Here is a 22021-nt window from a genome sequence, read left to right as displayed (position 1 = left end):
CAGAGGATTAACCAAGCAAGCCACGGCACCGGCCTGCAGTGCAATGTTTTTTAAGATGACAGTGGATGCCGTAGCTCAGTCATCTCCACGCATTTCCTCGAAAGACCAGGAACAGAGGGAGTGCACTTGGTAAGCCACAGGAAGTGGGGAAGCAGGGGAAGGCCGACTGCTTTGTCACCACGCACGAATTCCCTCAGAAACCCCACTCTCAGCACTTCCTTTTGGCTTCAACACTGAGGTGGGAAGACATTCTGGAGACTGCCTGAGTGTGAACACCACCCTCCCAGGCCGGGCGGGGGTCTCTCCATGAGAGCATCAGTATGCAGAAGCTGCAGTCTTTTCTGATGGTCTGCAAAAACAAGCATCCCTCTTCACCTCACAGCTGCGTCCCACCCTCTCAGAGAGACTGGCAAAGATCAGACTCACATCGTAGGGTCCAGACCAGCCCATTCTGCAGTGCACTAACTCTCTAAGTCTGATCCACAGTCCCAACAGGGCCTTGAGGGTCTCCTGGGAGGCAAAGAAAACAGGTCCAGGGGCCAGCGCTGTGGCACAGCAGGTTGACACCTGGCCTGAAGCGCCGGCATCCCACATGGGCGCCGGTTCTGGTCCTGGCTTCTCCTCTTCTGATCCAGCTCTCTGCTATGGCCTGGGAAAGCAGCAGAAGATGGCCCAAGGCCTTGGAGCCCCTGCACCTGCATAGGAGACCCAGAGGAAATCCTGGCTCCTGGCTTCTGATCGGCACAGCTCCAGCTGTTGTGGCCAATTGGGGAGTGAGCCATCGGATGGAAGACCTCTCTTTCTCTCTGCCTCTCCTCTCTCTGTGTAACTCTGACTTTCAAATAAATAAATAAATCTTAACAAAAAAAAGAAAGAAAGAAAGAAAGAAAGAAAGAAAGAAAGAAAGAAAGAAAGAAAGAAAGAAAGAAAGAAAGAAAGAAAGAAAGAAAACAGGTCCAAAAAGGAGAGGGCTTTGTTCTGTCCTTACAGGCAAATGACAAGCAACACCTCACGGTCTCATCTTTACCACTGGCTAAGAATCACCAGGAACAACCTATACATTGAGATAGTAACAGATAAAATTTGACATTCACAACCAAATCAGATGGTACTACAGCTTAGCAATTTAAAAGAAAATTGTAATCTGCAATAAGAAAAATATAATACCATAAACCAGAATATACAGACACACATTATAACTGAAACGCAAGTTCTACAATATTCCTACTAGATATAAGGCATTCTATTATTTTATACTCTATCTTGTTTTAAGATAAATTCGTGATAGTTTTCACAACAGCCCCAAACGTTTTAGCCCTTCCGCCACTGAGAGGTGGGGTCTGTGTTCCCTACCCTGGGATCAAGACAGGTTCCTGACTGTTTCTACCACTTGAGAATGGCAGAATGAAGCCATGTGACTTCAGGGGCAAGGTCACTGAGTGCCATGCAAACATCTACCCCATGTATTCTGGGGACACTGGTTGTCTAGATGCTTCCTCCAGTGAATTCGCTCCTGGAACCCAGCCCAGTGTGTGAGAAGCCCCAGCCACATGGAGGGACTAACTACAAGGGCTCTGGTCATTGCTCCCAGCTGATGCCACAGGCCTGCAGCCTGCCCAGGCAGCAGCCATATGAGTGACAGAGCCTACAAGTGATTCCAGACCCTGGGCACCACAGAGTGGAGACAAGCCACCCTGCACTGTGCCGGCCAGATCCCCGACACAGAATCCATGAGCACAGTACAGTGCTTATTGCTGGGACCGGCGCTATGGCCTAGTGGGCTAATTTTACCTGTGCTGCCGACATCTCATATGGGCGCCGGTTCCAGTCCCAGCTGCTTCACTTCCGATCTGGCTCTCTGCTATGGCCTGGGAAATCAGTAGAAGATGGCCCAAGTCCTTGGGCCCCTGCACCGGCGTGGGAGACCTGGAAGAAGCTCCTGGCTTTGGATCAGCCCAGCTCCCGCTGTTGCAGTCATTTGGGGAGTGAGCCAGTGGATGGAAGACATTTCTCTCTGTCTCTCCCTCTCTCTGTAACTCTATCTCTCAAATAAATAAATAAATAAAATCTTTAAAATAAATAAATAAATAAATGGTTATTGTTTAATGCCACTGGATTTGGGGTGGTTTGTTTTGCAGCAATAGAACCAGGACGATGGTGCCAAGCATAACCTGCTAACAAGAAATTTGGTCAAAAGTCTGCCTCTGCTCCTCTACTTCAACGCTGTCTTCAGTTTTAGACTTTCCTGTTAATGGATAACCTTCATCTAAATATAAACTCAGATTAACCTGTTAAGGATTAGCAGAGTCCAAGAAAGGGGGAGGGGGGGTAAGAAGCATTCTGGTGGATGGAGAGTGTCCACTAGGCCCGGAACCAAAACATCTACATAGACTTGGTCCGCTGGGCTCTACGTTTCTTTAAATGTCAACAGTCAAGCTAACAGTACAGAACTGGCCCTGAGGGAAAAACAGGAAATTCATGACGAGGACAAGACTCCCAGGAAAAACATCCTGGGAATTGGGACATTGAGACCCCCTCCCCCCAAAGGACGAGGAAGCTGTGCATATAAGCTCCTTGTGAGACGAGGTCGTCTCAGGGAAAGTCCAGCTCACAGGGGGAGTGAGAGAGGGGCTGGGAGAAGTCTCAAGCCACAATGCAGGTGACTTCAAGGAGAACAGGTCTGATCCAGGACTTACGGAGGTGGCCTCGGGATCTGAAGTGCATATTTATATTACAGTCTCAGTGGCCACGAAAGCAAGAACAAACAGCCCTGAGTTTGAGAAGATGAAAGAAAAGGTCAACTAGGAAGGGGAAGTAGAACCACTGAAAAAACCTAAACTTATCTGATTTATACACGGCACATCTGCCCCAGCTGACAAAGGGAAACGTTTTCCTATTATATCAGATACACTTGACTGTTTTTCATCTGGATATGCTGTTGTTCAATGCAAACTTTTAAAGCATAATACACACAGGTCCTTACGTTTCCAAAAAAAACTGTCACTCTGAAGCAACTGGTAGCCCAGTCACTGTTGGAGAGTGACTGACAGCAGCAGCCACTGGCACATTTAAGCTGCAGGCAGCAGCAGCATGGAACACACTAGAAGCAGAGAAATGAGAATGAGTCCTAATGTTTATAATGTTATAGACAGTGAGAGAGGTCTTCTTTCCATTGGTTCACTCCCCAGATGGCCACTATGGCTGGTGCTGCGCCGATCCAAAGCTAGGAGCCAGGAGCTTCTTCCTGGTCTCCCATGCAGGTGCAGGAGCCCAAGCACTTGGGCCATCTTCCACTGCTCTCCCGGGCCACAGCAGAGAGCTGGACTAGAAGAGGAGCAACCAGGACTAGAACCCAGCGTCCATATGGGATGCCGGCGCCACAGGCAGAGGATTAACCAAGTGAGCCACGGCACCGGCCTTCAAACTGGTTTCTTTTGATCCCTTCTAACAAGTGCAGAGAAATGCAAAAGGGGAGTTATCAAAATAAATCAAAGGGGCAGACCCTGTGACATAGCTGTTAATCTGCTGTCTGCAGTGCCGGTATCCCATGTGGGTGCCGGTTTGAGTCCCAGCTCTCTACTTTCGATCCAGCTCCCTGCTAACGTGCCTGGGAAAGCAGCAGAAGATGGCCCAAGCGCTTGGGCCCCTGCACCCACTTAAGAGACATGAATGACACTCCTGGCTCCTGGTTTTGGCCTGGCCCAGTCTGGGCTGTTGCAGCCATCTGGGGAGTGAACCAGAGGAATGGAAGACCTCTCTCTCTGGCTCTACCTCTCTCTGTAACTCTTTCAAATAAATAAAATATATCTTTAAAAAAAATGGCTAAGGCCACATTAAGAAAGGAGTTTGTGACTTCAAATGAGATTCAAGATGAGGTGACAAAGGAAAGTCACTTAGTAGGGAGAGAAGCAAGAGTAGACTAAGTGTCTTAGCTAGTGACAATCTCACACAGTTCACCCGAACACAAGCAGGGTTCTGCGCAGGCAGGCAACACGATCCCAGCCTTCCCCAAGGAAGTCCTGGCCTGAAGGGAGGAAGCACAGCAGACAACACGGACAAAGGGTGCCAGGGAGGTAAGCACAGGAGTGATGGGGACAGAAAGAGAGACCAGAAGAGAGGGTTCGACAAAGACTTCCTGGAAGAGGTGATCACAGAACTCATTCCTGAAGGGCTGCAGGAGCTAGCCAAGCAGAGAAGGTGGGGAAGGGGCCACGGAACAGACACTGCCAGCAAGCACCTGGTGACCACCTTGTCTGAAACCTGCACAGACGTCACTCTCACTAGCACCAAGGTGTCTTTTGAGGCTGTGAACAGCCAGTTCCAGCAAACCACCAGGTCCAACTGTCCCTAATCTGTAGGCAGCCAAATGCCACCTTCTCGGGTATAAGGTTTCATCACCGCTCGACTCGCTGTCCTTCCCAGAGCCTTTGAATGCAATCATGCCCCTCTGCCAACGCTTGCCATTAACGTCCACGTAAATAACCCATCCAGCAATTTCAACCACTTTTCTCACACCCAGGGAGCCTCACTTCCATGCTACTCTGCTCGAGCCCCCACCATCCAGAACTGTACCCCAGTGGAAATGTGAAACACCGACTCCCTATTCCCTGGCCAATATGCCTATCCTCCAGCAAGCCTGAACCCCTGTTTCTCCTCTAATAATCCTCTGCCCCCCAATCCTTTCACTCTTCTACTGTCTCCCCAGCTCCACCTCCCCCATTCTGTACTGACGAAGGAGTCTCAACCACCCCTCCAGACAAAAATCCTACCCTCTTGTGCCATCTTCTGCTCTCTCCTACCTCACTCACAGCCTTCTACCACAGTGAGTGCAAAGCCTCACCCCCAGCCAACCCAGCGCCCACTTCCTCTGCTCTGTGCCTCGGTGATCTCCACCACCAGCTCCTGAATCCTTTGACGTGGCCCAGAGCTCTCTTACTCACCACAATTCCTTTCCTTACTCACTGATGTTCTTAAGGCTTGTATGCCCTCACTCGTAAGATACAATCTCACTCCTGTTTCACAAAGGAAAATGAGGCAACCAGGTGGTAACTTCCAAATCCATCTGTGCCTACTCATAACCTACCAAAACACAGCATTCCTCTCCTTCCTTCTAATGTCTCCCCGAAACAAGCTTCCTTGCTCTTGCTGACAGCTAAGGCCACCACCTAGGCCTATCTTTTCAGTCCCCCACCCACACCAAGCGTCCCCTCCGCCCTCATTTAATGTCTCTTCTAATGGCTCTGTCCCTTTAGCATGCAAACGTATCTTCTAGGCAACAAAATGAAGTGATCATCTCTTGACCCCAACAGACATAAATCCATGACATGCTACTATGCTACCATAGCCTTGGTTGGTTTTTCCCGAATTGATACGATCTGTGTCACACAAAACCACATCCAACATCCAGACCGAGCTGCCTAGACCATGGACGGGTGTTGCAGCCAAAGGACAGTAGACGGGCAAAGCAGTCTGGAGTCTAAACCGGCCAGCAGGAGTGAGAACTTGACCCAACCAGGTGCCAAGGAGGTATAACAGAGACGTGAAGCACTCATGTGTGTGAACCAATGTTAAGATCTAATTGCTTGGGGCCAGCATTGTAGTGTAGCAAGGTAAGCCACTGCTTGCAACACCAGCATCCCATATGGACATGTTTGAGTTCCAGCTGCTGCACTTCTGATCCAGCTCCCAGCTAACGTGCTTGGGAAAGCAGCGGAATATGGCCCAAGTGCTTGGGCCCCTGCACCCAAGTAGGAGACCTAGATGAAGCTCCAGGCTCCTGGCTTTGGACTGGCCCAGCCATTTGGGAAGTGAACCAGTGGAAGGAAGGAAAGAAGATCTCTCTCCACCCCCACTCCAATTCTTCCTTTCAAATAAATAAATCTTTAAAAAAAAAAAAAAAAGATCTACTTGCTCTTTTTTCACAAAGGTGCTATACAGCTCAGGGCAGGTATTTGGCACAGCAGCCAAGTCCCACTTTGGACGCCCGCATCCCATCATCAGAGTGCCTGGCTCTTCTGCTTCCAATTCAGCTTCCTTCTTCAAGCACACTGGAAGACAGTGAGTGATGGCTCAAGTATTAGGGTCCCTGCCACCATGCGGGAGACCCAGATGGAGTTCTAGGGTTCTATATTCAGCCTAGTCTAGGCCTGGCTGTCGTGAGCATTGAGGAGTGAAATTAGAAGACAGAAAATCTCTCCCCCTCTCTGCTCTCTCTCTCACTATCACTCTCTCCATCACTCTGCATTTCAAATAAAAATGAACTTTTTTTAAAAGCTGCTATACATCTCAGTTGAAAAGACTTGCAACAGATCCCAAGTGGCTGAATAACAAACTGTCGAAACATGCAACCCAGGAGTTAAACTACTGTTCAGGCAAAAATCAATGGCTGCTAAAGCTCGTTAGTGAAAGTTTAATGACTAAAAGGATATTTATATGGTGTCCAAATGGCTCCCCCTAAGATATCTATTCATTTCTCAGGGGAAAATAGTGAGGAAACCTGATAGCACTTCTGTCACATGATCAAAGTGAACACGGCTGCAACGGAATCGACAGCCAGGGTGCCCCTGATGCAACACACTGCGAGGGACACAATATCGCTTCTGTGGATCCCTGCCAAAGTGTACAACCTGAGCCTACCACGAGAAAACATCAAACAAGCTCACATGGGGAGAAGTCTACAAAATACCTGGCCCGTACTCTTCAACACCCTCCAGACCCCAATGGAACCGTCTCAGAGCGAAGACTAAAGAGACAAGACAATTAAATGTGTGAGCCTAGACTGGATGCTAGATCAGAAAATAATTTATTCTTTAGCTGTTTTCTTAGTTCTACATGAGCCTGAACTAAGTATCTTAGAAGATGTCGTTCATAAAATAATAGAAGTTCACTGTTGACAGTTCTGCAGGCAGGGAATAACAAGGCACCTGCAGACTGGGCATCTGGCGAGGGCCTGTTCCTCACACAATGGAAAGGTGAACAAGCTCCCTCAAGCCTCATATATAAGGCCACTAATTCCACCCATGAGAGCCCCACATCCATAACCTGATTACCTCCTAAAGGTTCGTTTCTTAACTAAGATCACATTAGGGCTTTAACATATACATTTGGCTGGGGGAAGGAGGGCCGTGTTGTGGCCTAGTGGGTAAAGCCACCACCTGAGATGCCAGCATCCCATATGGGCACCGGTTCCTATCCTAGCTACTCCACTTCCAGTCCAGCTTCCTGCTGATGACCTGGGAAAAGCAGCAGAGGATAGCCCAAGTACTTGGCCCCAGGTCCACATAGGAAACCCAGATGAAGTTCCTGGCTCCTGGTTTTAGCCTGGCCCAGTCCTGGCTGTTGGATCCATCTGTGAAGTAAACCAGCAGATAGAAGATTTCTCTCTTTCTCTCTCTCTCTCTCTTTCTCTCTTTCTCCCTCTCTCTCTTTCTCTCTTTCTCCCTCTCTCTATAATAAATAAATAGGGGCCAACACTATGGGCACCACAGGCAAAGACACTGCCTGCAGTGCTGGCATTCCCAGGCCATAACAGAGAGCTGGATTGGAGTGGAGCAGCCAGGTCTCAAACTGGCACCCATACGGGACGCTGGCACTGCAGGAGGTGACTTTACCTACTATGCCACAGCGCCGGCCCCCCAAAATGTATTTTTAAAATGCAGAAAAATATTTTCATTATAGGGTCAAAGAGTAAATATCTTTAAGGTAAAAAGTACTTACAACTCAAAAATTATCCAAAGGGCATAAACACAAGGTACTGATGGAAATATCAGTTCCAAAAAATACATGAAAAATTTTCTTACTAGTGATCAAATAAATACATATTGAAATAACAACTTTCTCTTTGTCACCCAAATTAGCATCAGAATTTAAAAAGATTCAGTGATGGCAAAACTGTAATTCCAAAGGTGAATGCAATCTTTCTGGGGAATAATTTGTCAATATGTTCCAAAATCCTTATTCTATTTTCAGGAAATGTAATTACACAAGTAAGGATTTCATTGCATTATTGCTTACTTCTAATACCAAAGAAAGACGGTATAGAGACTAACCATCTATTAAGCAGTTGAGACTGCTTAATAAATCATGCTTGCTCCTAAGACTGAAATACTTGAAACTGGTGCTACTTAAAGTGTGGTCCATGGGCAGTGATTAGCAGTCCACAATGAAACCAAGAGTTGAAGCTACAACATGAATCACCCACAAAAATGGCTGAACAGCAAAACACCCTCAACGAAGAAATCAAAGTGCTGATTTACACCTGACACAGACGCCTTACCTGGTCCTCAAATGGCAGGAAACAGTTTGTCCACACTCCTGCAGATGCTAACTCCAAAACATACCCCGAGTTTGCCCGCGTGCCCCCACGTCTATGGCCACCAGCTGACCACACCACCTCTCACCACCCATAGTGGCATGGCCTCTGGCTGGTCAGCCTATTGCCCTTTCTGTGCCCTTCCAGCCCCCATCCACTCAGTAGCCAGTGACAGTTCGGAGATATTCACCAAACCATGCTCATTCCAGAAGTGTTTAATATTTTAGTACCTTGAAAACAATTTTCTAGAAACAAACCGAATTTACAAAAGGAGAATAAAAACAGAACAGGTCATTACCTAAAGATAGAGCTTTATGGGCCAGCGCTGTGGTGTGGTAGGTTAAGCCTCCACCTGTGGCACAAGCATCACATATGGGCTGATGCTGGTTTGAGTTTGAGTCCTGGCTGTTCCACTTCGGATCTAGTTCCCTGCTAATGGCCTGGGAAAGCAGTGAAAGATGGCCCAGGTGCTTGGGCCTCTGCGTAGGAGACCCAGAAGAAGCTGCTGGCTCCTGCCTTCGGATTGGTCCAGCTCCAGCTGTTGTAGCCATCTGGGGAGTAAACCAGCAGATGGAAGACCTCTCTTTCTCTCTCTGTAACTCTGCTTCTCAGATAGATAGATAAATCTTTAAAAAAAAAAAAAAAGATAGAGCTTTAAAGATTAAATAATTAGCACCCAAAAAGGCTCTAAATTGTGGTAGGGATGTGCAAAGCTTACCCACATCTGGGGGTCCTGGGGGTCCTCTCTTTCCTGGCACTCAGACTACCTTTCCCTACCCTTCCACCCCAGCCATGAGACGGCTCCACCCAGAAGACCGAGCTGAGAAGCCACGCGGAAACCGAAGCATTCACCTGATGCTGTGCGGCCCTGTGTTCACTGCTGCCACACAGCAGACTCGGATGCTGAGCTGGCAGCAGAAAGATGGCAGAGCCTCCGGCATTCATACTTAAACCCTCTTTTCATCATTTGCTTTATGTAATTATTTTCAAAACTTAGAATTCACAGTAATCATTGAGCTCCTGGCCCCCTATATTATTTAATTATATAGTTTTTTAAAAAGATTTATTTTTTGTTTTTTAAAAATATTTATTTATTGGGGCCGGGGCTGTGGTGCAGTGGGTTAACGCCCTGCCCTGAAGTGCCGGCATCCCATATGCGCACCAGTGCGAGACCCAGCTGCTCCACTTTGATCCAGCTCTCTGCTATGGCCTGGGAAAGCAGCAGAAGATGGCCCAAGTCCTTGGGCCCCTGCACCCACATGAGAGACCTGGAAGAAAGTCCTGGCTCCTGGCTTCAGATCGGCACAGCTCTGGCCGTTGCAGCCAATTAGGGAGTGAACCATCGGATGGAAGACCTCTCTCTCTCTCTCTGCCTCTCTTCTCTCTGAGTAACTCTGACTTTCAAATAAATAAATAAATAAATCTCTAAAAATATATATTTATTTATTTTGAAAGTCAGAGTTGCAGAGAGATCTTTCAGCCGCTGGTTCACTCTCCAGATAGCCGCAATGGCCAGCTCTGGGCGAAGCCAAAGCCAGGAGCCAGGAGCTTCATCTGGGTCTCCCATGCAGGTGGCAGGGGCCCAAGGACTTGGGCCAATTGCTGCTGCTTTCCCCAGGCCATTAGCAGGGAGTTGGATCTGAAATGGAACAACCGGGACATGAACTGGTGCCCACATGGGATTCCGGTGTTGCAGGCAGGGGCTTAACCCTCTATGCCACGCCAGCCCCAGTAGGGCCTATAATGTTTTATTGCCTGGCAAGGCCAGCCATCCCTCATTTCTGTTCCTTTCCAGGGGTCTCTTGGCTATTCTTGCTTGTTTGTTTTCATAGCTTGTCTAGCACTGGAAAGAAAACTTGAAGGTATTTTATTGGAGTTGTGTTAAATTTATAAATTAGTACAGGGAGAAATGACATCTTTATGATGTTGTATCTTCTTATCTGAGAACACGGTATGTCTCTCTGTTTGTTAAAATCTCTTGTATGCTTCACGAGTGTTTAATACCTTTTCTCACAGTGGTCCTTATTAGGCTTATGCTTAGGTATTTAATCAAAATTTTTCTTTTCGCTTTGATAGACAGGGTTTCCCTTCCATTATTTTCTATCTGAATTTTCTTTATGAATCAAGTCTGTTGTTTTTGATATGTTTATCGCATAACCTGCTAAAAACTCTCTAATTGGTAATAACTACATTTTCCATGAATTCTTCTGGGTTTTCCAGATATATCATATTTTTTTAAAGATTTATTTATTTGAGAGGTAGAGTTACAGATAGAGAGAGAAAGAGAGAGTGAGAGAGTCTTCCATCTGCTGGTTTACTCCCCAAATGGCCGGAGCTGAGCTGATCTGATGCCAGGAGCCAGGAACTTCTTCTGGGTCTCCCACACTGGTGCAGAGACTCAAGCACTTGGGCCAACTTCTACTACTTTCCCAGGCCATAACAGAGAGCTGGATTGGAAGAGGAACAGCCAGGACTTGAACCGGCACCCTTACGGGATGTCATCGCCACAGGTGGAGGCTTAGCCCACTACACCACAGCGCCGGCTCCTATCATATTATTTTAAGTTGAGAGAGTTTCTCTTCTTTTCCAATTTTTAGACTACTTGTCGTAGTCTCTTATGTAACTGCGTTGGGTATTATCGCCAATATAATGTTAGCAGATAAGATAGGTTTTAATACACAACAGCATCTTTTTCTAACTTTGTCAACAGAGTTCTAATTTTCTTCAGTTAATATTCAGCATACTTTTACATTGAATAAAAAGAATAGAAGAAAATTATAAGGAGAAATGTGTTGCTTCTCTTCAAACTGCCCAAGAGATATGTTCAAAGATAGTGTTTGTAAATACTGTGATTATCTCTACTCTCCACTTGATAGCATAATGCCTTTTATTTTCTCAACAGTTGGTGAAATTTCAGTATTTGTTTATATTTGGATTAAAAACATGGTAGAAATCTGCGTTGTGAATTTAAATTTGCATAAGATACCTTAAGCAAAGTAAAAAGAGAAATAGAGAAATGAAAAAAAAAATTGCAGTACAGGAAGGGAAGTCAAAAGTGGAAGGAAAAGACAAGCCTTGGAAGAAGTCTAGAGGAATACTGAACAGATAATTCACAGAGAGCGGAGTGCAAATGGCCCTTAAACATGTGAAAAGATATTCACTCAATCTTGACAGTTCTATGAACAATGTAAGTAAACTGTGAACTAAAGCTGCAGGAAGATCTCACAAAATGCTACCATATGGAAACAGGCTTCCTGGCGAAAATTCAAAATGCTACCAAGGGAGGGGAATTCAGCTGTATCTACCAAGTTACATATGGTGGGGAAGGGAGGTTTATGCACAAGGCTAGTTACTGAGAAGTCTGGACACAACTCACAGGCTTGCCAGTGCGGGCTGGCTGACCGGGACACAGATAGACCAACCCTGTCAGTCCTGTGACGCTGCGGAAAACAGGAACTGATTCAAACTGCAGCATGGAAGAGCCTCGAAAACACTGCTAAGTGAAAGAAACCACACACACAAAGGTCAGAAAGTATACGACTCCATCTAAATGAAATCTCTCTCCATTGGCAAATCCAAAGAGAGAAACAGAAGCAGCAGGAGTTAGGGGGCGGGAGGTGGCTGGCAGGAGGCAATATGCAGCACTGGTCAAAACATTTTAGAATTAGTGATAATGGCTGTACAGTTCTGTAAATATGCTAAAATCCACTACGTTAGGTAACTTTTTTTCTTTTTTATTTGAGAGGCAGAGAGAGAGTATGTGCACAAACGAACTCTTATCTGCTGCTCAAATGCCTGCCACAAGCCAGGAGTCAGAAAACAATCCAGGTCTCCCACGCGTGGCAGGAACCCAATCACTTGAGCCATTACCTGCTGCCTCCCAGAGTCTACACTAGTGAGAAGTTGGAGTCAGGAGCTGGACAGGGAGAAACCCAGGCACTGTAATGTGGGATATCAGCCATTCTAACCAGCATCTTAACCACTAGGCCAAATGCCCACCCAGAACTATACTGTAAAAGGGTTAGTCTGTTAATTCTATCTCAACTGTTTTTAAAAGAATGAAGAAGTCTTCCAGAAGACCACGGAGTGATCTCAAGGATACACTATTAGTGAGAGAGCCTACACATGGTATGCCACCAGAGACCTAGAAGTACAAAGATATGAACATCAAGAAAGATGGCAAGTGCGACGGAGTGAAGCACATCAAATACGTAACACTCCCTGAGCTCACAACCAGTCTGACTGGCCCCTTCTGAAGAATGCTAGGGAACTAAGTCAGCATTCTGAAAACTGGTCGATGAAGGGCAAAGAAACAAGCATTTACCCTGTTTATGGTATCCAACTGCTATTAGTAACTAATAAGGCAACTTTTCTCTTTCCAGAAATAGTATTAAAGGAAAATGGAATGACAGAATACCACCATTTGCCACCACATTGTCACTAATGAATTAAAGAGGTGATGATCACAAGATCTTGCATGGTCTCCAGCATCACTGCTCAAGGCTGGTCTATGTGAGCGGTAAGACACGGCAACACTGACGACAGGTCAGAAAGGGCACTGTAACTTCTGCCTTGGCCTCCCGCATCACAGCTCTGAGGGAAGTAGCCACCACAGAGAGGATCTGTGAGCAGTTCTGTGCAGATGGCTCATGGAGGGGAACTGGGCCCCTGCCCCCACCCCCCACAACATCCATACTGACTTGGCCACGCACATATGTGACAGAACCACCTTGGAAGCGAGTCCTGCAGCCCGATCAGCCCCAGCCAACAACTCTCTGCAGCTATGAGCCAGAACCACAAGCCATGCCGCCCTCAAGTTCCTGACCCGCGGAAACCATGCAAGATCAATGATTATTATTGTTTTAGGCCAGTAAAGTTTGGGGTAACTTGTTATACAACAAATAAAAAACCATTTCCTCTACTTTTGCACATACTATAAATTCTCCACAATAAAATATTTCAAAAGATTAAGTCAACAAATTTTACAATCTTTTATATAGAATCCTTAAATTCTTTTTTAAAAAGAGGTGTATTTATTTATTTAAAAGTCAGTTACACAGAGAAGGAGAGGCAGAGAGAGAGAGAGAGAGAGGGAGAGAGAGAGAGAGGTCTTCCATTCACTGGTTCACTCCCCAGTTGGCTGCAACGGCCATTGCTGTGCCAATCCAAAGCCAGGAGCCAGGAGCTCCCTCCAGGTCTTCTCACATGGGTGCAGGGGCCCAAAGACTTGGGCCATCTTCTACTGCTTTCCCAGGCCATAGCAGAGAGCTGGATCGGAAGTGGAGCAACCAGGTCTCGAACCATACAGGATACACTACAGGTGGCGGCTTTACCTGCTACGGCACTGCGCTGGCCCCTGTTAAATTCTTAATAGCACGTAACAAGTTACATTAAAGGAGGGGAAGAACAAGCTAAAAATAAATAAATAAAACAAACCTTAACCCCCCCTTTTTTTTCTTTTAATGATTTTATTTATTTATTTGAGAGGCAGAGTTACAGGCAGTGAGAGGAAGAGACAGAGATAGTCTTCCATCTGCTGGTTCACTCCCCAAATGGCCACAAATGGCCAGAGCTGGGCCGATCAGGAGCCAGGAGCTTCTTACAGGTCTCCCTCGCTGGGGCAGGGGCACAAGTGCTTGAGGCATCCTCTACTGCTTTCCCAGGCCATTGCAGGGAGCAGCATCGGAAGAGGAGTAGCTGGGACTAGAAGCGGTGCCCACATGGGATGTGGGTGCTGAGTGCAGAGGATTAACCTATGCCACAGTGTCGGCCCCAAAAGCTCACCCCTTTACATGAAAAGTATCATTTATCTCATGCTGTCTCAGTTTATTCTCTCAAAAACTTCATAAGGCAGAATTTGTTATTCCTGTTTCACAAATGAGAATGTGATGCTCAGAGAAGCCAGCAACTAGCTCAGAGTGCACAGGACGGGGCGGACACTGGCAGAGCAGGGTAAGCAGCTACTTGGGACACTCATATCCCGTAAAGAGTGCCAGTTCGAGTCCTCGCTAATCTGCTTCCAGCTTCTTGCTACTGTGCCAGGAAAGGCAGCAGATAATGGCTCAAGTACTTGAGTTCCTACTACACAATGTGTGAGACCCAGATGGAAGTTCCAGGCTCCTGGCTTTGGTCTGACCCAGCCCTGGTTGTTGCGGCCCTATGGGAAGTGAACCAGCAGATATAAGATCGCTCTCTCTCTCTCAGGGCCAGCGCTGTGGCATAGTGGGTAAAGCCGCCACCTGCAGTGCTGGCATCCCATATGGGCGCCGGTTTGAGTCCCAGCTGTTCCACTTTGATCCAGCTCTCTGCTATGGCCTGGGAAAGCAGTGGAAGATGGACCAAATTCTTGGGCCCCTGCACCCACGTGGGAGACCTAGAAGAAGCTCCTGGCTCCTGGCTTCAGATCAGCACAGCTCTGGTCGTTGCAGCCAATTAAGGAGTGAACCAGCGGATGGAAGACCTTCTAACTCTGACTCTGTCTCTCTATCTCTGCCTCTCCTTCTCTCTCTGCGTAACTCTGAATTTCAAATAAATAAATAAATCTTAAAAAAAAAAATCTCTCCCATTCTGTCACATTGCCTTTCAAATTAAATAAGTAAATGAATAAATAAGTAAATCTTCAAAGTGCACACAGTAGAGGCAGGATACGGAGAGGCCCTGTCCTTTCTGCCACCTTTCAAAGCCCCTCTGACTTCCAATTGCTCCATCAAAGTGCTTCAAGGCCAGAGTTCAAGGTCTAAATCTGGAAATGCTGTACATAATATCATCTTTCATTCTCCACAAAACATCTCTTTGCCTCCCTTTTTCTCACCAACAAATGCAGGATCAATGTAACGTTGACCTTAATACTAAGCACCCAGAAACTGGTTAAGACAGGAAAAAAAAAAATGACCTAAGCCCAAAGCTCTCATCAACATTCCCGTATTTCTGTGCAACTCTCTCGCTGGGCTGCCCTTCAGGAAATGGCTACCAGAGTCAACAAAGGATTGGGTTCTCAAAAACCATCTCTCCCTAGACCCTTTAGTTTCCAAAGTAAAAGGGGAGAAAGGGCTGTTACACAAACAGAAACATCCCCAAGGGTAAATTGTATAACTGGGTATTGCATAATCATTTATAAGCCACCAAAATTAATTTCCAAATATATTCTTAAGAAGAATGCCCTGGTGTGGGTGTTCTGGAGCAGCAGTTAAGACAAGGCTTGAGAGGCCCACATCCCATATTACAGTGCCTGGGTTCAAGTCCCAGCTCAGCTACCAATTTCAGCTTCCTGCTACTGCACACCCTTGGAGGCAGCAGGTACTTATAGGAGACCTGGACTGAGTCCTCGGGTCCTGGATTCGACCTAGCCCAGCCCTGGGTGCTGTAGACATTTGGGAAGTGAGCAAGCAGATGGGGGGAGTTCTCTCTCTCTCTGTCTCACCCTTTTCAAATAAAGAAAAATGGAAAAATAAGAAGTTTTAATCTACTTTTTAGAGTCTAATACATACTATTATTAAAGCCATTCTTTTCCTAACAATAAAGTTGAACAGCCACTCTGGGTAACCGCTATTTATTGAATGTTTATCATTTTTAAGCATTGAACAGATTCCTTTACTTCCCTTTCTTAATTAAACCCTCACAACTGCCTCATCTTACAAATAAGAAAAGCTGGGCCCAGCGAGGCTGTGCAGTCCACTTGCCAAAGGTCACAAAGCAGGGACGGTGGGGCTGGGATCTGGACCAGTACCGTTTGGCTCCAAACCTGTCTCCTAACCACCCTGCACAAGCAAGAAAAAAAACCAACAAAAAAAGTCTAAATGTAAATGTCTTAAATTCTTCTTCCTACTGCATTAATCGGAGCATTGTTCTGGACTTAATTCTTTCAAGTTGGGATGGTGAATGAGAAAGTGTCATTTTCCCACATCCAGTTGGAAAAGAACTACTGAAGTTCAGAGAAAAATCAACAGCGAATATTTGTGATACTTGTAAAGTTGTTTCTAAGATCGCTTTTGGGGGAGGGGCTGGGGAGGTCAGCCAAGATTTCAATGCTAAGGAAAGAAAAAGGAAATAGGGACTCTGGAACTAACTTCCAGGACATATTTCTCAGACTTAAAATAGACTTGACCTTAGGATTGTCATGAGAAAAGCCAGAACAAATGAAGTCATCATATATCAACTCTCATTCTCAGGAACATGCCGAGCGGGCACACAACACAGGACCGGGCTAAGGGTGCCTGACAGCCAGCACTGCTTCCTCTCTCAGCCAACTTCTCTGCAGGCCACACGCGAAGGCTATTCAATCGCTGTCATGTCAAAAGTATTCCATGCAACTTCACGGGGGCTTCGACCTCAGAGCTTGTCCCAGCTTGCACTTCTCTAACTAAAATGGAAAGAGCGGAGCAAAAAAGGTTGCTTCCTCTGAAGTCAGTCCATGCATCTGACAAGTACCAAGCAGTGTAGGCACTATGGCCGTCCTGCCAGACTCAAGGACTGGCATGAACAGGCCCATCCCCTGCTCTCTTGAAACTCACAGGTCAGGAGGAAGTGACTAAATATACACAGATGTGTGAAATCACAGCTGGGGTTCAGGACTGGCTACCAGCAGAGCAAAAGTCCCTAAGACCAGCAAAGACACAAACATGTGAAAGCTCTGCTCAAAAATCTGAGGAAAATGAAATTAAAAGATCAGATCATTTTAGTGCCCCCCTAAAAAAAAAAAAAAAGTGAAATCCATACATACAAGGGGTCTTCAAAAGGTTCATAGAAAATGTACTGTAATGAAAAAACTATGCATAGATTTCAAAAATGTTCTGTACCTCCCCCAAAAAACTCTTTTAATTTCATTTTCCACAAACTGTTTGGAGTACCTTTTTACATACTGAGATTTTTTTAATAGAAAGTTTTATTGGTAGTTAACATAGAGCAAATAATATAAGTCCTAAGTGCGTGGCTTTGAATTATCACAAAGTGAATTCAACTCAGATCCCTACCCCCCAGGTCAAGAAATAGAACACTACCATTCCCCAGAGGGCCTCCTGCCTCCTCTTCACTTCCCCAAAGGCCAGCACTGACCGGCTCCAACACCACGGCTCTGCTCAATTTTAAATCTTGTATAGACAAAATCATAAATATGTACTTTTTTTCTGGCTGCTTTCATTCAACACTAAGCTTATGAAATTCATTCATGCTACTGCATGTAGCACAATGGTTCTTTCATTTCCATTGTTAGAAAGTATTTCACTGTATGCTTACACCACAACTTATTCTCCTTTGAGGACCTATGGGATTATTTCTAGTGTTTAACTAGTATGCACAACACTGCGATGAACATTCTAGTGCATGAGTTTTGGTGAGCATATACACATATCTGTGTTGGCTGTAAACCTGGAGGTAGAACTGGTAAGTGAGCTAACATGCATACTGTCAATGTTCGTAAAAACGGCCAACAGTTTTCCAAAGTAATCTCACTAATTTACATTGCTACTAAGCAGCATATGACACTTGCCTTTTGTTTGATTGGTTTTTGTCATAGCAAACAAGATGACCTGCCACAATTCAGAGAATCTAAACTTCTGATAAAAACTGGTAAGGAAACGATGCTAGCCAATGGCCCTCTGCAGCCTGAAATCCTTGCGTTTTCTCCTTTACATGAATTTTGTTATGTATCACCAAAAATCTCTAAAGTTTACAATGGGTAATTCTTGGGACAACAAATTCCATTTCAAAGAGTGACCTATAAAGTTCTTCTTTCCAGTCACAGAAAACAATGTGTAGAAACCGTATTTTGTTGGTTTGACTACAAAATATTAAATATCATCTACGGCCAAAGCATTTTCTATCATTCTCAAAAGAAAAGGGATCAAAAAATTTTTTTAAGATTTTATTTATTTGAGAGGTAGAGTTAGAGAGAGAGGGAGAAACAGAGAGAAAGGTCTTTCGTCCACTGGTTCACTCCCCACATGGCTGCAACAGCTAGAGCTGGGCTGATTTGAAGCCAGGAGCCAAGAGCTTCTTCTGGGTTTCCCACATGGGTGCAGGGATCCAAGGACTTGGGCCATCTTCTACTGCTTTCCCAGGCCATAGCAGAGAGATGGATCAGAAGAGGAGCAGCTGGGAATAGAACCGGTGCCCACAAGGGATGCCAGCACTGCAGATGGAGGCTTAGTCCACTATGCCACAGTGCTGGCCCCCAAGACCCAATTTTTATGTCATTTGTATTATATTAATCATTGGAAGAAAACTAGAATGGCCTCTATAGGTTGGCTTTTTAGAGTTCCTTTGCCTAGTCACAAAATAAAAATTACTTTTCAACTCTTTGACCCTTCTCCACTTTAAGCATTCTCAACTCAAAACCACAAAACATCTCTCTCTCTCTCTCTCTCAAACACACACACACACACACACACACACACACTTAGACAATAGAAAGAAGGAAGAAAATGGACAGACGTTGTGTAAAGGCTACTTCCTCTCTTTTTCTTTTTATAGGACTCAAAACCTGTCCCTCCCCGGTGCCCACTGTCAGAACTGGAGCCCTGAAAAGGGCAGGCTGGCCTGGGGGCAAGCCCCAAAGCTTCCTCCAAGTGGAGGAGGGGCCCAATCTGGAGAGAAAGGCTCCCTGGCCAGCAGGAGCAGTGCATCCCCAGCAGACAGTGCCGGCAGACGCCGCCTGGGGGGATCAGCACAGGCCAAGGCTCCGCAGGCCTGGCAGTAAGATGCCAAGAGGGGAAGTCCACTTCAGGCAGTAGGCTCTCATCCTGGGGTCTGGGGTCACACAAGGGTTTGGACGGATGCAAGGAAGACCTCAGCTGCAGGGGAAACTAGAGCACTGGCAGGTGGCCAGGACAAAGCATCCAAGCAAGACCTGAGCCTGGCAGAGGAACTGAAGATGGGAGAGTGGCCAAAGCCACAAAGCCCACTGATCAGATGGGACTGAGGTCCAGAGGGTGGAGCTAGAATGACTTAACTCCTGCCAGCAAAACTTGGCATGGGCGTGTTACACAGTATGGAGGAAGGGTCTTGCAGGGTGAAACAAATCTAGCTACGGCTCAGAGAGAAAGGCAGTAACAGGCACCATCACAAGCCATCAGGAGACTGAGAATGGAATTCTGAAAATACATTCAAACTGACTAAATCAACCCATATTTCCTTGTCACAACGCACCAAATGTCCCCTGGCTTCTGACACCTCCCTGGGCCACTAACTGCAGTCCTCCTAGTACTCTGCGAAAGCCACATGGGCGGTCTCCCGGCCACTCGGAGCAGCCATGGGAGGCTGCACCTGACCCTGCAGCCCAGAGGTCACAGGCAGACAGTGCCCCTCCCCTGTCCTCAGGGACGCACATCACGTGGCAGTGCCACCCTTGCCACTCACACTAAGGACTTCTGAGGCCCAGCACTCAGCCTTCTCCTCCCCCAAGGCCCACCACTGTCCCAGGCAACACCACCACCCCTCAGCTTCTTCCCTCTGACCACCGCCTGTTCCAGCCCCACTCCACACCAGGCACCATGGCGGGCTACACTCAGAACATTACTGCGCAGAAGTGTCTCCCTCACACTTATGCTCATTATAGTAACTGCTATTAACAGAAATAATAATAGGCAATATCCAGGAAGTATTTACTATGCATTAGAATTTACAGTGCTTGACATGTATCACTCATTTACTCCTCAGTCACTTATGTAATGTGCTACTATTATTCTTGCTTTTATATTATTTGAACTTGAGGCACAGAGAGGTTAAGTAATTTGCCCAAGGCCCAAGCTATAAAGTGGTAGAGCTAGGACATGAAAGCAAGTGGTCTGGAACCAAAAATGTGCATCCTCTCTCTCTCTCTCTCTCTTAACATTTTAGTGAACACACAGAAAAGTGTTCTTCAAAAAGTGCTAGCACTGTGGCACAGAGGGTAAAGCCACTGCCTGCAATGCTGGCATCCCACAAGGGCACCAGTTTGTGCCCCGGCTGCTCCACTTCTGATCAAGCTCCCTGTTAATAGCCTTAGAAAAGCAGAAGATGACCCAAGTGTTTGGGTTCCTGCAACCCACGTGGGAGACCTAGATGAAGCTCCTGGCTCCTGGCTTCAGCCTGGCTCAGCCCTGACTGCTTCAGCCATCTGAGAAGTTAACCAGCAGATGGAAGATCTACCTCTTCGTCTCTCCCTTTCTTTCAGATAAATAAGTAAATCTTAAAGAAAATAAAGTGCATGGAAAATGCATATTATCAAAAACCTATAGCGTCAGGCATATGGTTAAGACATGGCTTAAGACGCCCGCATCCATGTTAGAGTGCCTTGTTTGAGTACTGGCTACTCCACTTCCTATCTAGCTTCCTCCTAATACACACCCTGGACGGCAACAGATGATGGATCAAATACTTTGGTCTCTGCCAGGATCTGACCTGGATAGAGTTCTTGGTTCCTGGCTTCAGCCTGGCTCAGCCCTGGTTGCTGCAGGCATTTGGGAAGTGAACCAACAGACAGAAGATCTCTGGGGCCAGCACTGTGGTGCAGCAAGTTAACGCCCTGGCCTGAAGCACCGGCATCCCATATGGGCACCGGTTCCGAGTCCCAGCTGCTCCACTTCCCATCCCGCTCTCTGCTATGGCCCGGGAAAGCAGTAGAAGATGGCCCAAGGCCTTGGGCCCTTGCACGCACGCAGGAGACCTGGAAGAAGCCCCTGGCTCCTGGCTTCAGATTGGTGCAGCTCCAGCTGTGGCGGCCAATTGGGGAGTGAACCAACGGGTGAAAGACCTCTCTCCCTCCCTCCCTCCCTCCCCCTCCCCCACCCCTTACTGCCTCTCCTCTCTGTGTAACTGACTTTCAAATAAATAAATCTTTAAAAAAAGATCTGTTTCTCTTTCAAATAAAGTGAAAATAAATAAAAATTTTAAAAGTGTATTCATGGATTGCATTCCATTTTTCTACACACTGTGCCTTCATACGCATCCATGTGCTAGCAGATGGATTTCACAAACAACATGCCTGCATAACCAGCACCCAGATTAAACAGCTGTCAGCAGCCGCTAGAAGCCCCCAGGGTCCCCCATAGTACCACTGGCCGGCTTCTAACAGCACAAATCTGTTTTGCCTGCTTTTGTGCTTCTGTGGCCCTCACCTGCTCACACCCAGTGGAGGGCACTGAGCAGTTCTAACTATCTGGCACTTCACCAAGCCACTTCTCCTGTTCTCATATTCCCCTCAGCATCCTATAACACCTGTTAGAGCAAACCAAAATCCACAGCGCTCTATTCTCTCATCTACACTGACAACAGCTTGCAGACTTCTGGGAATTGCAAAACTCCAAATCCAGATCAATTCAACTGTCCATCTCTGCCCACATACACAGGCACCAGACACAGCTGAGGAAGAAGGTCCCACAGCCTTACAGAATGGCAAATAAGTTGACCATGGCCTACCACAGCTGGGCACCAGGTCCTGGTACCCCTCCTCCTTGTTTATGCACCACCACGGTTATTATGGGAACACCGTTAAGAGTCTTGTCCTTCAAAATGGGCCCAGGAGAGCAACCTCTTTCCACCTCAGCTCAGAAACTACACTTCTCCTGAGACATTAGCTAGTTTTTCATCTCCAGAACTCTGGGACTATTTCCCTACTTGGTGAGGCTGTGGGAAGCTGAGAGCCAAGCGTGTGACCGGGCGCCCTGGCAAGCACACACGTCCGTGTGGCATGGATTTCCACAGGCGGAGCTGACTCCCACTTGACTAATGCGTCCA

At 46.6% G+C, this 22021-nt stretch overlaps 1 protein-coding gene across 6 annotated transcripts in view; it reads right to left on the bottom strand.

The window, feature by feature from the left end:
- The window catches only part of PDE8A (phosphodiesterase 8A), a 169949-nt gene that overhangs the window by 98035 nt on the left and 49893 nt on the right, over positions 1-22021 (bottom strand). The window contains exon 1 of one of the 6 annotated variants that reach the window (XM_051834236.3): positions 1792-2224. The exons of 4 other annotated variants lie outside the window; for them this stretch is intronic. In XM_051834236.3, the coding sequence (XP_051690196.1) occupies positions 1792-1806 (15 nt within the window). In that variant the 5' untranslated portion in view covers positions 1807-2224. Of the gene's footprint in view, positions 1-1791; positions 2225-22021 lie in introns of those variants that run through there. One more of the 6 variants, XM_089310764.1, reaches the window with a different exon arrangement.

This window comes from Oryctolagus cuniculus, chromosome 12 (genome assembly GCF_051225735.1).
Source record: "Oryctolagus cuniculus isolate XC-2025 breed Fujian yellow rabbit chromosome 12, ASM5122573v1, whole genome shotgun sequence".
NCBI classification, from domain to species: domain Eukaryota; kingdom Metazoa; phylum Chordata; class Mammalia; order Lagomorpha; family Leporidae; genus Oryctolagus; species Oryctolagus cuniculus.
The sequence above is the reverse complement of the archived record's forward strand: the minus strand, read 5'-3'. Positions and strand labels throughout refer to the sequence as shown.